Source organism: Centrocercus urophasianus, unplaced genomic scaffold (assembly GCF_019232065.1).
Source record: "Centrocercus urophasianus isolate 14NV4802_14NV808 unplaced genomic scaffold, USGS_Curo_1.0 seq_21, whole genome shotgun sequence".
Taxonomy (NCBI): Eukaryota; Metazoa; Chordata; class Aves; order Galliformes; family Phasianidae; genus Centrocercus; species Centrocercus urophasianus.
The window spans coordinates 2,805,433-2,820,437 of NW_024884767.1; the positions used below are offsets into that span (position 1 = coordinate 2,805,433).

The window sequence follows — 15,005 nt, forward strand, 5'->3', positions numbered from 1 at the left end:
AACAAAGAGACTTTCTTATCATTTTAATTAGCTCTGTATTTTTCCTTAAAACAAATTTTCTTTCTATAGAATCTGATAGGCAATAGATTTAATTAAAATGCAAAACATTGCTTGGCTTTGCAATAGACCAACAGAAACTCTCCTCAAAATTGAGAAAAATATCATTGAGAACTTCGGACTTGAACAATGTCTCTTTATCTTAACCACTCACGGAATAAGGTTACAAAATGTGAGAGTAAAACTCACTCTTTTCAATCCACAGTTCCAGTGAAGTCAGCTGACAAGCACACATCATCATTTTCAGCAAAGGTCAAGGACTATGAGTTTACTCCATACCCTGTTTCCTGCTTTAATACCGTGGCGCTGGCAACTCCTACACTCACCACATAAGACTGTCATTTTTCTCCAATATCTCTAAAATCACAGAGAAGCTCTGAGGTACAGCCAGGGTCTGCAGGTTTCTGAAAGCTGAGGCTGTGACAGAGCCTCCATTTCCACTGAGCAGTTCTGTCACTTACCATATGAACTCAGCACACAGGTAAGTTTCAATGCACGTCTCTGTGCCATGCAGTATATCTCTGCATCCCAATCATTAGCTGTAGTGAAGTAATTTAAAACAGTCCTTCTAGAAGTAAGACCTAGCAGAAGACCACCTGTAAGCAACAATTATTTAGTTTGCCATCTTGGAAGTGAACATTTGCAACCCAAAATATGACTTGTTCGACTATCTCACACCAGCATAGTGTCATCTAACAGGTTTATATGGTGTTCCCACTGGGGAACTGCGATGCCCACACATCACTCCATTACAGTTCGTTGGCCTCCATATAGCTGTGAAGGTATCTCCTGCCACTTGCTGTTGGAGCAGACAGACACACTCATTTAAGTCTATTACCTTTTGCTGTTTTGATTACCATGATGACTATGACGAATCATTAGTTCAAAATACGCGTTGTTAAACATACATGAAACAATGTGTTCAAGAATACTGTTCCTTCAGCCATTCAGCTGCATTACAAAGAATTATTAAGGAAAGCTGATGCACAGGCTGACAGAACATGCTATGGGTAGTGTTTATAACAGCATCAAGTTTTTGTTGCCATGGGGATATTAACACTGAACTGACTGTTTCTGTGTATTTGAAACCTCAATCAAAAGTTGTTTGAATACGTATGTGTGTGGGTGTTTGTGTGTATGAAGAATGAAACTAAGAAATTTAAGATAATATCAAATAGATAATGAGACATGGGACACAAGGGAGTATCTGGATGATTACATTAGGAAACAGGTGTCTAGTCCTTTTGTTTTCTAGTCTGAGTAGATAAACAATACGTTTTTTTGTCTGTAAGCTAAAGATTTAGACATTGATGGAGATCTACAGTTTGCAGACTTTTGAGTTCACTGAAGTCAATTAACTTCTGGCGAACTTTGACCATTTTAAGAGCTTTTCCAATATCTGTAGTTCCAAAGTCCTTGTAGGGCTATTTTGAGAGAATTCAGAAGTACCTTTGTTATTAGTTTCTGTTCTCTCCTGCCAAGGGCTTTCAGGTACTTATTGTCACTTTTTAATACTCCCCAAAGAAATCCTCATTTGGAACTAAGTAAAATTTTGGATTGTTGACAAGAATTGAAGACCTTTAATACATTTCTGAGCACTTAACTTATCAGATTAAGTCTTCCTGTATGGTTCAAATCACCTTACATGATGGCTCTCAGATCATATTTCATAAGGTTCACTTGGCCACATTATACTAAGCTGAGAGCTATATTAAGTAATATTAAATATTTAATCTATGATGATAGGTATTTTTGGAAGCTGATACAACAGTACTCATGAATGAGGAAATGAACTTTGACAAAATGAATGGTTTGACAGATGGTCGTTTGCTTAGAGCTCTTACTAACAGATGTTTGAATGAATGTTCTGAAAGACCTCTGTGTATTTTAGGTTTTATCATTTTATTAGCAAATAGTTATCATCTGGTATATACTTGCTCTTTGGAAGTTCTTGATGTGGAAGCTGCTATTTTTTTTCCCCACTTTTTTTTGGGGGGGGAAAGAAAAAAAAGTTTATGTTTTTCTCCTTCCTGGCTGAGGATGAGAATGATGGAACTTAAACAGCTTGTATGATATTGTTTCTGTGTTAGAGCAGTTGAGTAAATGGCCAATGAGTAAACACAGTTAATCGTGCCAGCGTTACAGACTGTAAGCACTCAAAAAGGGAGGCTGAGAACCAGAGTTCAGACTGAGGCCATAAGGGTTGTGTTAGGTACCTATGTGGGGAAAAAAAAAAAAGCTACAAATTAAAAAAAAAAAAGCATTCTACCAAACAGAAATAATATTTCAATATATTCAGACTAAATAATAAAAAAAGAACAATTAAATCACTATAAAAGCATCAGTAACGACTAAAGTGCTTCTGGTATAGAAACAAGAATTTAAATCCAATAAAACAAGTATCCTAATGAATAGAGTGCAATTTGTGTCTTACCTTGAGAATTACAAAGTCTTCAAACATATCAGTAGTATAATTAGTCCACAAAGGCAATTTGGTGAATGTTGTGTATGGGCAACACTGTGGTGTTTTGTTCTCTGGATGAACAATGCCATCTCCCATACAGTGCGCAGGCTCTGTGTACATCCTCCAGGGAACTGACCATTTCCATACATTTCATAGGATGCCTACTACACTGCTACTTAATTAATCCATCTGATTTCTGCTGTAGAAACATACTATAGAAGAACTACAGTTTTGTGACTCTAACTAGACTTATCTGATCTTAAAATTCTAAATTATTACAGGAACCTGAGAAAGCTTTAGAGAGAACCTGCTGGTGCACATACCACTTTCTAATTGAGAATCTCAGTGGGAAGACTATCTGCTTACTGTTCCAAGAAGTGTAACAACAAAAGATTTTTTTTTAACTGTGAAAGTTAGTAAAAAGAAAAAAGAAATTAAAAGTAGTATTTAAAAAAAAAAAAATGCTATATTTAAAAAGTAGTACTTAAAACTAAATAAAACAACATATTTGTTTCAGATCAGAATACTAATATATGCAAATTGCCAATGAGAAGTTGGATGGCTTTTCAATTAACCTGTAATATCTCAAAACATGGAGTTGTATCTAAGTTTCAGAATGTAGTTTCAGAAAAGCTATTTAGAGAACAAATTAAAGAATACTATAGCACTCTGTTTCCATATATTCTACATAAGACTTCTAGGTTTTTGATTTTCAAAATATATTTGATATTTAAAAATTCATCTCAGAAAGGAAAACAGTACAAAATAGACATTGAAAGGAGTTAATAAGATGAAAATGCATTTAATTCCAACTTTAAACTGTCCTCTTCCTTCTCATAGCAATAAAGAAAAATATTTTGATCTTTTTATTTGAAAGGCAACTTGTAACAACGTAAATGAATTGAGAGAAACGATTCCTGCTATTTTAGTGATTGATAACTAAATACTTTTTTATTCTTCAATTTAACCTCCTATATACAACAATCATCAGGCCCTCAACCGCAGTACTTAGTTCATTTTCTTAGTATTCTCTGACTATAGCATATGCTCAAATCTGCTCTCTGCGCCTGTGGATTAATAAATACTGATTATATAAAAACAATTTCCATGTCCAAAAACCCCAGAACACTTAGAAGAAAAAAATGGTGATAGCCTCTCATATATGCCACAATTGCTGCTGTTATCAGGCTTGCTCCTCACAGATATCTTCTCAATCACATTCCGGACCGAAGTACAATTTCAGCATCTCTTGTTCTCAGATGTGGTCAGTCACCATGGAACAGCAGCAATTACACAGTCACCAGCAGGTACTGATCTTTTCCACTCCTTGCCTAATTGAGCAGCCTCAGCTAGCGCCAGGAAATTAAATTTACCCCATGTTTCCCTTAGTTAAAACTTCACTGTACACTCAGACTTTTACTGTCTGATATTAAATCTGGTACCTTTCACCCTACTCTTTTCACCTATCTCTTGAATGCCTTCATGCACCATCTTACTTTGTTCTAATTCTGGCACACACTTCTGAGGATGTTCTTAATGTTCCCTATGACTTAGCATCCAACAAATCTCAGCATGATCTGTAATACAGTGGTAGAAACCGCTGGAGTTCTGCTGTGAGCTCCCTCCCCAGTTCAGGTTCCCCGATACAGGTGGTGTAAGGCCTACTATTCTTGGGCCCTTAAGCTTTAAATAAGTTGATCTGTAATCCATTGCACTTATATATATACATATATATATTTATAGATTATATATATATTTAATAGGACAGAAAGATCATAACTACTGCAGATGTCTGAAGAAACAACGTTCTTATATTATGGGGTAATATTTACCCACTTCCCTTTCTCATCTGTGAGCATGGTTTTTCAGATGCACTCTTTCTCCAGAGTTACTCATACATCTTAACTGCACAATTTAATAATTTTGGTACTGTACACTATTCCTTATATTGCTAGTTATACCAAATTTTTCTACCTCTCTTACAGTGTTCTTTATGGCACTCCATTTTATATATTTTCTGCATGTCCGTTATGGCTGAAGTCTTTGCATATTTAGCTAAATATAGAACATCTTGTTTCCAGCCTTGTTTCAGAGATTAGTTTTTCTTACTAAAATATTAAAATTTTATTTCAGGACAGCAGAGCACAGTATAGACATGAATGGGAAGAAGAATGACGAAAACTGAGAAAATGAGAGAAGAAGGGGAAAGAAGGATGACTGAAGATAGGTATGTGAGAGTCAGAGTGAAAATTTAGGACTTGGTCCATTCCCCTAAATCTAAAATTACTTTGCATGTGGTAGAGAGAGAATATGATCAACAGTTCTGCTCATGGCCATCTGTATTCTGATCTGTACTCCCTTAGGAAAATTCATATGTGAACAGTGTGGAAGGGAAAACAAAGATATGAATTAGATTGAAGGAAGGAGTAGAGATAGAGTCAGAATGAAAAGAAATAGCATATTTTAAAGACATGAATGCAAAAGGACAAAAGGGTAAAGAAAAAACAGTACTCTCTTAAGAAAAGAGTTCTGACAAAAACAGTTTAACCAGAACAGGCAAAGTGACCATTTTGAGAAATTGAACAATTCTGGAAACATAAAACTGTGGAAATGCAGGAAGACAATGAGAATTTTTTTCTCATTGTATTCTAAAATATTAGATGTTAATGCCACTCATAAAGCAGTGAACTGTACACACAAGTGTTATTTTATCTGTGTCAACCTATGCAGAGAAACAGAGATCAGCAGAACTTTAAAAGGGAAATACAAGTTACTCTGACTTTAATTTTCTTTGAAAAGCATGGTCACTGACCCCTTAAATCACAAGCCAATTATAAGCATTGTAGTGCCATTATTAATTACATGTAGAGCATGTAAATTTAAAATGGCAATTTCAATTTTCAGTTCATTTAGAGAATACAGAAAACAAAACCGCATACTAATTAGCTCATGAGTGTCAGACACCTGAAGGATTAGAAAAAAATAATCTGCACTCTTTGCAAGTTTTAAGTAAAGCACTCAAGCCTTTCATTTGTCAAGCTACATATAAATAAAGAAATTAAATGATAGAAAAATGGTAATGGAACAAAGTAAAAACAGGCGCAGGCCCACATATAATCATACTCCGTGGGATATAACCGCTTCCTTTAGAACTTATTTAGCATTGGAAATTGTAGTAGAGTAACAGGCTACTGTGTCAGGTTCACTGCACTGAATGTTAATTTGCATCTCCTAAAATTGCATTTCTGGTTTCAAAAGTTCCCACCCACTCTGTCATACATTCAGGCTGTTTTTCAAGAGGCATACTCAGGACCTGATGCTCCATCTCTCAGATCAATGTGGAGAAGGTCCCAAATGCAGACCCTCCATATTAGGACCCAGGAGGAAGCTGGTTGATAGGAGCAGTTACTCCACAAGACCAAAGGAGAAATATCCAAAAACTTGGTACAAATGTGAGTATTCTGACTGAAGAAGCATCTCTCTGGCCGTTACAGATACTGACCATATATATATATATGTGGTCATATATATATATATATATATATATATATATATATATATATATGTATGTATATAGGATATAGGATTTCTGGGTTTTTCTTCTCTCAACAGAAACTGTTCACTCTTAAAGGTGACAGACAGTACCTGTCTTTTAGTGTGTACCGCGTTCTTGAAGAATCAGACAGCGTTCTAGTGTAAAGGACTACTTCACAGTGCCTAAGTGTCAGTTTCTGAGGTACTCTATCCTTCACAAATCAAAATTAGGTTTCTCCAGAACTACTTTTCCTCTACAAGTATCATCTCTGTACCAAAGTAAGATTTGCTGACCCCACGTGCTTCAAGAAGCAAAGAAGAGAAAAGAACAATTCTCTCAAGATATAAACTTATTTTTCTTCGCAAAGAGTATTTTTCTTTTTGTTCTGAACTCTGATAAAAATATTGGCAAATGCTTCAATAATTGTGAACAAAAGTTTACTTTTAAGGAAATATGAGAAAAAAAAGGAATGATACTGCTTACTATACATCAATTATAACAGTTAATTAGATTTTAGTAAGCAGATTTTACATACTGTAATTGTCAAAATTAGAGAATAACCCAAAAATGATTGGCGCTACTTAGATTGAGACGTTAACTCAAAAAATCTGCAGTTTCTAAATGTAATGCCTTGGGCTGAGAGTTGTGTATTTTCTCAACTAGTCCAACTTTCCTTCTAGGTAAGATCGAAGGGAAGACATATCCAGGCTAGTTGGGGCTTTGAACAGCCCGTTCTAGTGGGAGGTGTCCCTGCTTATAGCAGGGGGATTGGAACTACATGATCTTAAATGTTCCTTCCAATCCAAACCATTCTATGACGCTACAGTCTGGATAGGAATTTTCACATCTGTCTCAGGGCTCCCTCAATGAAGTGGTGTGGCTTCGTTGAGTACAAACACGGAACTAACTGACCACTGACCGCATGTATCCAGTTCATCTTCTACTAAAGGCATTTTCATGGGGTGAATGCTAACTGACTCTGACTTCTTTCTCCAGAATATTTAATAAAGCACATGCTCAAAAGCAGCCCAAAAGCTACTGTAAAATGGATGTTTTTCATTATCCATTCAAATTACAACAGCTTTCCACTCCACTTAATTCTTCTTAAGTCTTTTTGTGTTGTTCTTTCCAGGTCTTTTTTAATGTATAAATTTCACAAACCTCCTAACCCCTCTGGTCAGAAGAAAACTGACTTAAGATACACTGAAGGACGTTTGTGTTTTCACTCTGCAGTGATTAACAAACAGTAACACAAGCTTCATTTTTCTAAACTGACAGAACCCGGCATTCTCACAGTAGCTCCAGAGGACTTCATCAAGCAGTGCTTTCTGCCTGTTCTCCAAACAAGAAAAATGAACAGGCAATCCTGTAGGCTTTTTTCCAAAACATCTGGGAACTGCTCAGGAAAACCTGAAGCAGCAGTCAGCATGAAGATGTAAACAAAAATTCTGCAGTGCACACAAGGGTAGGTTCAACAGTAGTGTGTCTGCCACAACTAAGGGACTAACAGTCAGCTCAACTCACGGCTAGTGCACAAGATGCTGAGTACTATCCTCTGCTATTCCCACAGTGTGAGGGAGGGAGCAAAGCACCCTCTTCACATATTTGCTGTAGTGATTTTTTTTTTTTTTGTTAGGATCTAGCTGAACATGGTAAAGCTCAGTCCAGTTCTCATATAATAAAAACACCATAAAAGTAAAGACCAACAACCATCGCTACATAATCATTATCTTCATTAAAGTACAACTATAGGACTTTGTATCAAACTGCTTCATGACTTTTACCAAAGTCAACTGCTGTGAGCAAAGAAATCCAGTCTGTAAGGTGGAGCACCAGCATTTAAACCATTCTAACCATAATATCCCTAAGCAGGACTGAAAAAATATATGCACTTTCAGTCCTGTGGATATGTTCAAACAGCTATTTCAACCTTAATTATAACAGTTCCTGTTACTTTCAGCAAGATGCACACAGTGCTTAACCTATACGCATGGAACAGCTCAGCAGGGAGCACAAACAATTCCCAAAGGCTCTGGTAAAGCTAAGACTGCATTAAAGCAGTCTAGAATTATGCCCAAGGAGTGTGTCAAAGTAACTCCACCAAGAGATCACTGCTAAATGCTACTAACAACCTAAAGAATAAATGTAGCATACGTGAAAAGCTGCTCCCTTGAAAAGGCTCTTTAAAAATTTGCTTCTGTGGCTTAGAGTCACATTGGAACATATGCACACACTTTTTAAATTAAAAAGATTTGTGTATTTGTAAAGTTCAGATTATTCCTCTTTTGCAACTAAATAGCCCCTTTTAGTCTAGGCTACATTTCTGACAGTGAAAAAGAATCTAGCTGTTAGATTACCACTTGTCATCATCAATTCCTTAAGTGACTCTGGCAACTGAATCAAGGAGATTTTTTTCTCCTCAGCTCCATCTGTTACCTGAATCCATGGCCATCTGTCATTTTCTGCAGCAGTCCAAGCATTCACAAGACCCTTCTTATTAAGTCGTGCATAGTATGGATACCATTTCTGGAGTCCAAAGAGAGCTCGATGAGTGGATGATGCAGTAATTTGTTGGTTTGACACAATTCCTCCTTCTATCCCTAGTGGGCCAGAGCATCCTGTGGAAATAAGAAATGTATGCAACTGAAATTATTATTTACTCTTCTGAGTCCCAAATGGCTGTAATTACAAATAGCATACAAATAGATTCAGAATAACAAGTCAAATACCGTATGAGAAGAGACTTACAGTACTTCAACAGCATTTTCTTTCTATAAAGGCTAAAAAAGTGCACAAATATTTTGTATATAATATTCCCATTACAAACATAATGAAGTAGGTAAAGATTTCAATTTTTTTTAAAGTTTGCTATCTCTGAAGAGTTGTTTCAGTTCTACAGATACCAACATGAAGAAAATTGTTCTTAGATTCAAATACTGAAATAGTTGATAAAAGCAAACTCAAAATTCTGTAGTTATAGTAAAGTTCATATTCCTTGTGCAGTGAAAGTCAGCATTTAGCCAATGCACTTCAACATATCACTGCAGCCATCTCCAGAAATATGAATCTAGAAATATGGTATTGTTCAGCTCCAATGAAAATAGTTAAAGGTTTTATACATCTAATAAGCAAACTACAAAGTATGTAATTAACTGTAATGTTCAAATGCTCCAATTTTATGAGTAGAATTCATCCATAACACCACTATTCAAACACTTGTATATATAATCGCTTATAATCAGGATTTTTTTTGCATATGTTGTTTTCTGAAGCCAAATACAAACTGAATTGCTGCTTTATTTACAGGAAGCTTTGAGGATTTTTGGTGCTCTGAAGGAAGAAAGTAAAATCTCCACAGGTGAGTTCCAAATGCATTAGTTTTTAAATGAGAAACTTGTTTTGTTCTCTTTGCCCCACTGAAATTAATGACTGACTTGCACCATACTGTGCTATGATTCCAGCCACATTCTTAACAGTCCACTAAGCTTGTCAAGTTTAAAGCTCCTATTCTACCTTTTTGCATCATGTGTCACCCAACAACAAAGGTGGTGCAATCAGCACTTGACTAATGGCTCTGTAAGTGCCACATACAATACAACAAAATGCAGCTCCCTCTCCTGCTGCTGTGCCAGATGCACAGCAGTGCCAGAAGAAAACAAATTCCTTGTCACCAGCACAGGCAAGCATGCCACAGAATGCATTAAAACAAAACAATGTCTGTTGTGAAGCTGTCATTTTTCATTGTTATCAGCTGTTACTTAAAAATTGAAAGACCTATTTAAATGTAGCTCTGTTTTTGAAATCTTCTCATCAACTCATAGAATTCCTATGGCTCATAAACTGCCATTCCTGTTTTCAAGCCAGAAGAAAATCTGTATTTTCAAATGTAAGTGGCTTACTTTCAGAAGTTTTTGATATTTACTTATAAAAATACTTTTTCCATTTCACAGTGAAAAAGAAAGCACACCCATACATATCTGAAACACATGCAGGTGTACACAGGACCATCCTGAATCCAACCCTCCTAACGGACTGATAAATATTTTAAACTATACATCTAAGGAAACATTAGAGAGATCTGTAACAGGAGCTTAAAAAGGCAGCATAGAGGCATGGTAGGTATTCTAATATGGATGTGGGACATACAGCTCTGTTTTGCTTCTTTCTGACAAGGTGCACAGAGATGAGGGCACATGCTTGCTCTGCTAGCATGATTCAGTGATCTAGTGGGAAAATGGCATGCATGAGGAAAGGGTCTCAGCATATATCAGAGACAGTTCTGAACAGGCTGGAGGAAAAGAGTAACTGGCCTTGGCAGATAATTTTCAAAAACAGAACTTATGGTTTTAAGACTCTCAAGTCTCCCATAGATGTCCCAGATTTGGCAAATGACACGTCTATTTTTTTTTTTTTTTTTTTTTTTTTTTTCCCCTCAACAGCCTCTGTTTAAGGTGCAGAACTGTGTAAGTCCTGATCTGAATGAATGTTTGTTCTCATGCTTCAGATGTGATAAATAGTACTTGAAATATGTGTGATTTTCTTTCAAGAGACTTGAATTTTCTAAATTGAAGGCAGTCAAATTATCAAGGCCACTTACTGTGTTTTGTCAGCTATGGCCATATATGGTAAAAGTGTTTACCTTCTCCTAGCTTCAGGAGTATTGCTTCTGAAATCCAAAGCAACTTGTTACCACCAGGGAATAGGTACTACACTACACAAGCTACTAATTGTAATTGCAGTTCCAATCCTGGTTTGCCATATTTATTAGTTTACAGTGCGAGTTAACCCCAGGCGAACTACTTTTAAAGAGTATTTAAAGTGTAAACTAACATGTTAGCGATACTCTATAGTTTGTTGTTCAGTTCTGTTCAGCTCAATCCTAACAAAATGAGTAAGAAATTGGAGATAGATAATAACTTGAGTTGATAATATTTTCCAAACAATTTCTTACAATGTAATATAAAAGTTTATATTAGTAAGATCTGGTTTTAGATCTTCCCCCTCCCCCCCACCCCCCACCCTGAATGACATTAGATCATACTCATTAGGCGAGCACTTTTGATTAAGTTTGATTAAGGTCCAAACCATAAGACTTGCAATGTAACCCTACTCTTTGACCAAAGCAGTGCTGACAAATTACAAACATTTCTAGGCGCATGACTGACAGATGGGCCTTGAGGAAGCTCACCTGTAGCTACTTCCTGAGACATCAGATACCCCCACATATATAGTAATGGACTGTCTTCTTGAGATGTCTTACCTGAACTTGACAACACTGACTTTCATCTTCTGTTTCACAGCCACAGCAACTGATATTTCAAGATCTTTTAAAAACTCTTCAGTACATTTTATTAATGCTAAGTGTATTTCTTAAATCAACATTTAGCTAGCTAGTTCCTCTAGAAGGATACTGAACAGCTGGAACTTCTGCAGTGGTTTTGCTATAACTCAACAAGTAAGCTACTTCCATTGTTAACACTGGCAATTTTGCCAGTCCTTTTCTTTTTATTATTAATCAGACATTATTCTACAAGAAAACTTGTTAATTTTTTCCCTTTTATCAGTTACAAGGAAACATCTGAAAACATCCTTATACTTCAAATACTGCAAAGCAATTGGACTTTCTTATGCATATGCTCATTAACTTTTACCAAATACTCCAATAACTTCATGAGTCATGCTGTCTCTTTCCAAAAGCTATAACGAGGCTATTACATTCTAAATTCCCAAGAAATTTACTTTGCCTGAAAAGTCTAAACTGAATAACCTGCTTCTGGTGCCATCAAATATGCTTCATCAATGACTAACTGCTTTCAGACTAGCTGCCGCATGAAGATATTTGGAACAGAAAGAGTATTTTTCTTCAAGTTAAGATAGCAATTATTCTTTTTAGCACTTCATGGCGGTGATACACCATTGACTACTAACAATGAAGGACAAAAGCAGCCTTTGGAGATTGTTTGTCTTTTATTTAAAACTAAGATATATCTTTCTGCAGACAGGTACAAGCTGTATTATATTCTGTTGTTTTATCTCTGCTACTATTATATCCACAGTTCATTTAACAAAAATCATGACAGCTTGGCAAACTGCAGTCTCCAAGGGAGTAATAATATCACTGCAGTGACTGCACAATTCAGTGTGGTCAATGTCAGTCATTAAATAGAAAACCATTTCTGTTAATTCTAGTACACTAGAGTATGACAATCAACTTGATGTAAGAAAGTTAAAAAAATAATCAAATAGTAGCAATTAAAAAAGCTGTGTGACAGGTTCATGATACAGATTCTCAAGGAATATTGTGTCATATGGAACTCTTAATGTCATTAAATAGCAAAACACTATCTACTTTTAATATTATTAACAAAATGCTAACTTGCACTATATTGCTTTTAATCCTACAGTAGCAATTGCAATTCAGTAAATAAAACCTGACTGATAACTCTCTTAATCTCATTTAACACAGACCTATTCCACAACAAACCACTGTCCACAAAGATGACACAAGTGCAAAGCTGTGCAGTAATCTACAAAGATCTAGTGAAAGACAGAAAAGACAGCATTACAGGAGAAATTAAGGATTCTTTTATATCTTTTCATTCTTCTGAAAAATCCCCACCAAACCATTTGAATATAGCATGGCTATAGAAGTCCCTTGAGGATTTCTTTTATGATCTCATACGTACAGGATCTAAAATACAACACACCAGTTTGCATCACAAAGCAATTAATTATTAGATGAGATTGAGTAAACATTGGGTATTTGGTTCAAACTGATCCTCGGATTAAAGATGAGTATTGTATTTATATCCTAATCTATTAGAAGAATAGCACGTTAAAAAAAAAAAAGAAAAAAAGAAAAAAAAAAGGAAAATATAACCTGATATCACTGATGTCTCTCAAGACATAAACTGTAATAAGGAGATATGTCACTTATTCCCACTCTTAACAGGAGAAGCAGAACTCATTTCAAGATAAATAATTACTACTCTAGGAGATAATAAGCATAAAGCACTAGGTAAACATGTTGCTTGAGTATATTTAATTTGGACAACTACATTTATGTCAGTCCACAAATTAAAAAAAGCCTCCAAAGGATTTAAAAATTACTTGAAAATATGAGGATTATGCCTCTGCAAATAGAAGAAAAAGATTTTCTGTTATTGACAATGAAGCATGTCTGGTTCTGCAGCATGAATATATAGCTTTCATTTCCTCTGTTGGTTTGTCTTTACCTAGCGTCATCAATACAAACAGATGCAAAATTGAAGGCATGCAGAAAACAAATCTGCTTTAGACATCTGCAAGCCTGTCTTTCTCCAAGCTCCTCATTTTCTGGAATGAGATTACTCTGGCTGTGCTTAGCATAGCACAGCAATTGTGCTAAGCATAAATCCTGACAATGGGATTACAGATGACCTCTGATAGTGCAGTAAATAAAGCTGATACATGCATAAGTTCCTCGCCATGAAATCCAGGTTTCAGCCTTCAGCTTCTTCTTCTTGTTCCCCATGCCATCCACACAGCCTTGCACAGCTTGTTCTGTCAAGGATAGGTCTCTTCGGATTATTATGTATATACTTTTATAGAAGCTAGCTAGATGAATATGGACAACCATTCAGCAGTGTGTCCATTCATACGTTATGCTCATATGGCTTGTTTTTTCACAACCATGACATGTTAATGATAAAAATCCTTTCTTCAAGTACTACATAAAATGTTTTGGAAGAAAGGTGGCTGTGAGACACTACTTCCCTTCCTGTGAGATATGTCAGCGGACACTCTCACGGCCTGAGGAATATGATGGTCTCCAATGGTCAGCATCACTGTTGCATGGTTCCACACTGAAGCTTTGGCTCTCTGAAAATACACTTTTTTCCTATGCTGGTTGATAGCCCCCAGGCTGAGATTCACATTGTTATGAGGAACCACCAGATGATCTCCTACACTAAACTCACTCTGAAAAATCTTTCAACTTAGCGGAGGAGCCCTTGAAATAGGTGGCCAAGATAATGAAAGAGTATTGGGGCTTCTTTTTGTATAGTTCTGTGTATGAAACAGAGGCTTTGTATTCAGGGACTGATTTATTTAGTCGGGTGATTTTTTTATTCTTTTGCTTGCATAGAATGGATATGTTTATGAATTCTCCATACAAGGCCCAGAGATTAATATCTGGGGAACTGCTTTCTATGAACTGTCTAAAAAGCAAACCTATCTGACAGGTATAAAATTGAAGGAAAATCCATTCAAATTTAGGAAGTCCCTGAAATGGAAGTCGCTAAACAGCTAGAAGCTGGGAAAACAGGATGGATGAGAGAACCACTACTTTGTGCTTGTTCTTTTTCTTACTAAACACTTATTTCAGCTCGCCACCAAAAGGCAGCAGCACCTCTCAGACTTCAGACTTCTGATCAAGCATGCAGTAGTTTAACCCAGAAGGTGGCTCAGAACCACACAGTCATTCGCTCAGCTCTCCTTCCCAGTGGGATGGAAGAGACAAAGCAAAGAGTGTAATTATTAGTAGTATCAACAACATGGCTTCCATAGCCCAGAGATGACTGCAGAGCTGAATACACACAGAACATCTGATTCTCAGCTGCCAATTTTGACATGATATAAGCCAATACCATACAGCATAGCAAAATAAAAACCTTAATCCAAGCCCGAGAGATGACAAACAATGCAGCAGGAAAAATAAACAGCAAGTAAGGAGCTACACAATGTTGTTCCATGAAAAGACTCTTAAAGAACTTCATAAATAGGGAAAAAATCAACATTGTGACCAGCAATTACCAAATTACCGCAACATTTTGTGTTAACATGCTCAGGTCAGATCTGCTGTTACCTCAACCCTTCATTCACTCCATGGGTTGAGATAAAAGTATTTACTAATATAGAGAAAAGAAGGATAATTATGATAAATACATACATATATATGAACACGTGATG

The 15,005-nt window shown here is 36.1% G+C and overlaps 1 protein-coding gene across 1 annotated transcript in view; it reads right to left on the bottom strand.

The window, feature by feature from the left end:
• EDIL3 (EGF like repeats and discoidin domains 3) overlaps positions 1–15,005 on the bottom strand; it is a 270,179-nt gene that overhangs the window by 68,649 nt on the left and 186,525 nt on the right. Inside the window, exon 6 of the mRNA XM_042822916.1 lies at positions 8,493–8,674. Within this exon, the coding sequence (XP_042678850.1) occupies positions 8,493–8,674 (182 nt within the window). The remainder of the gene's footprint in view (positions 1–8,492; positions 8,675–15,005) is intronic.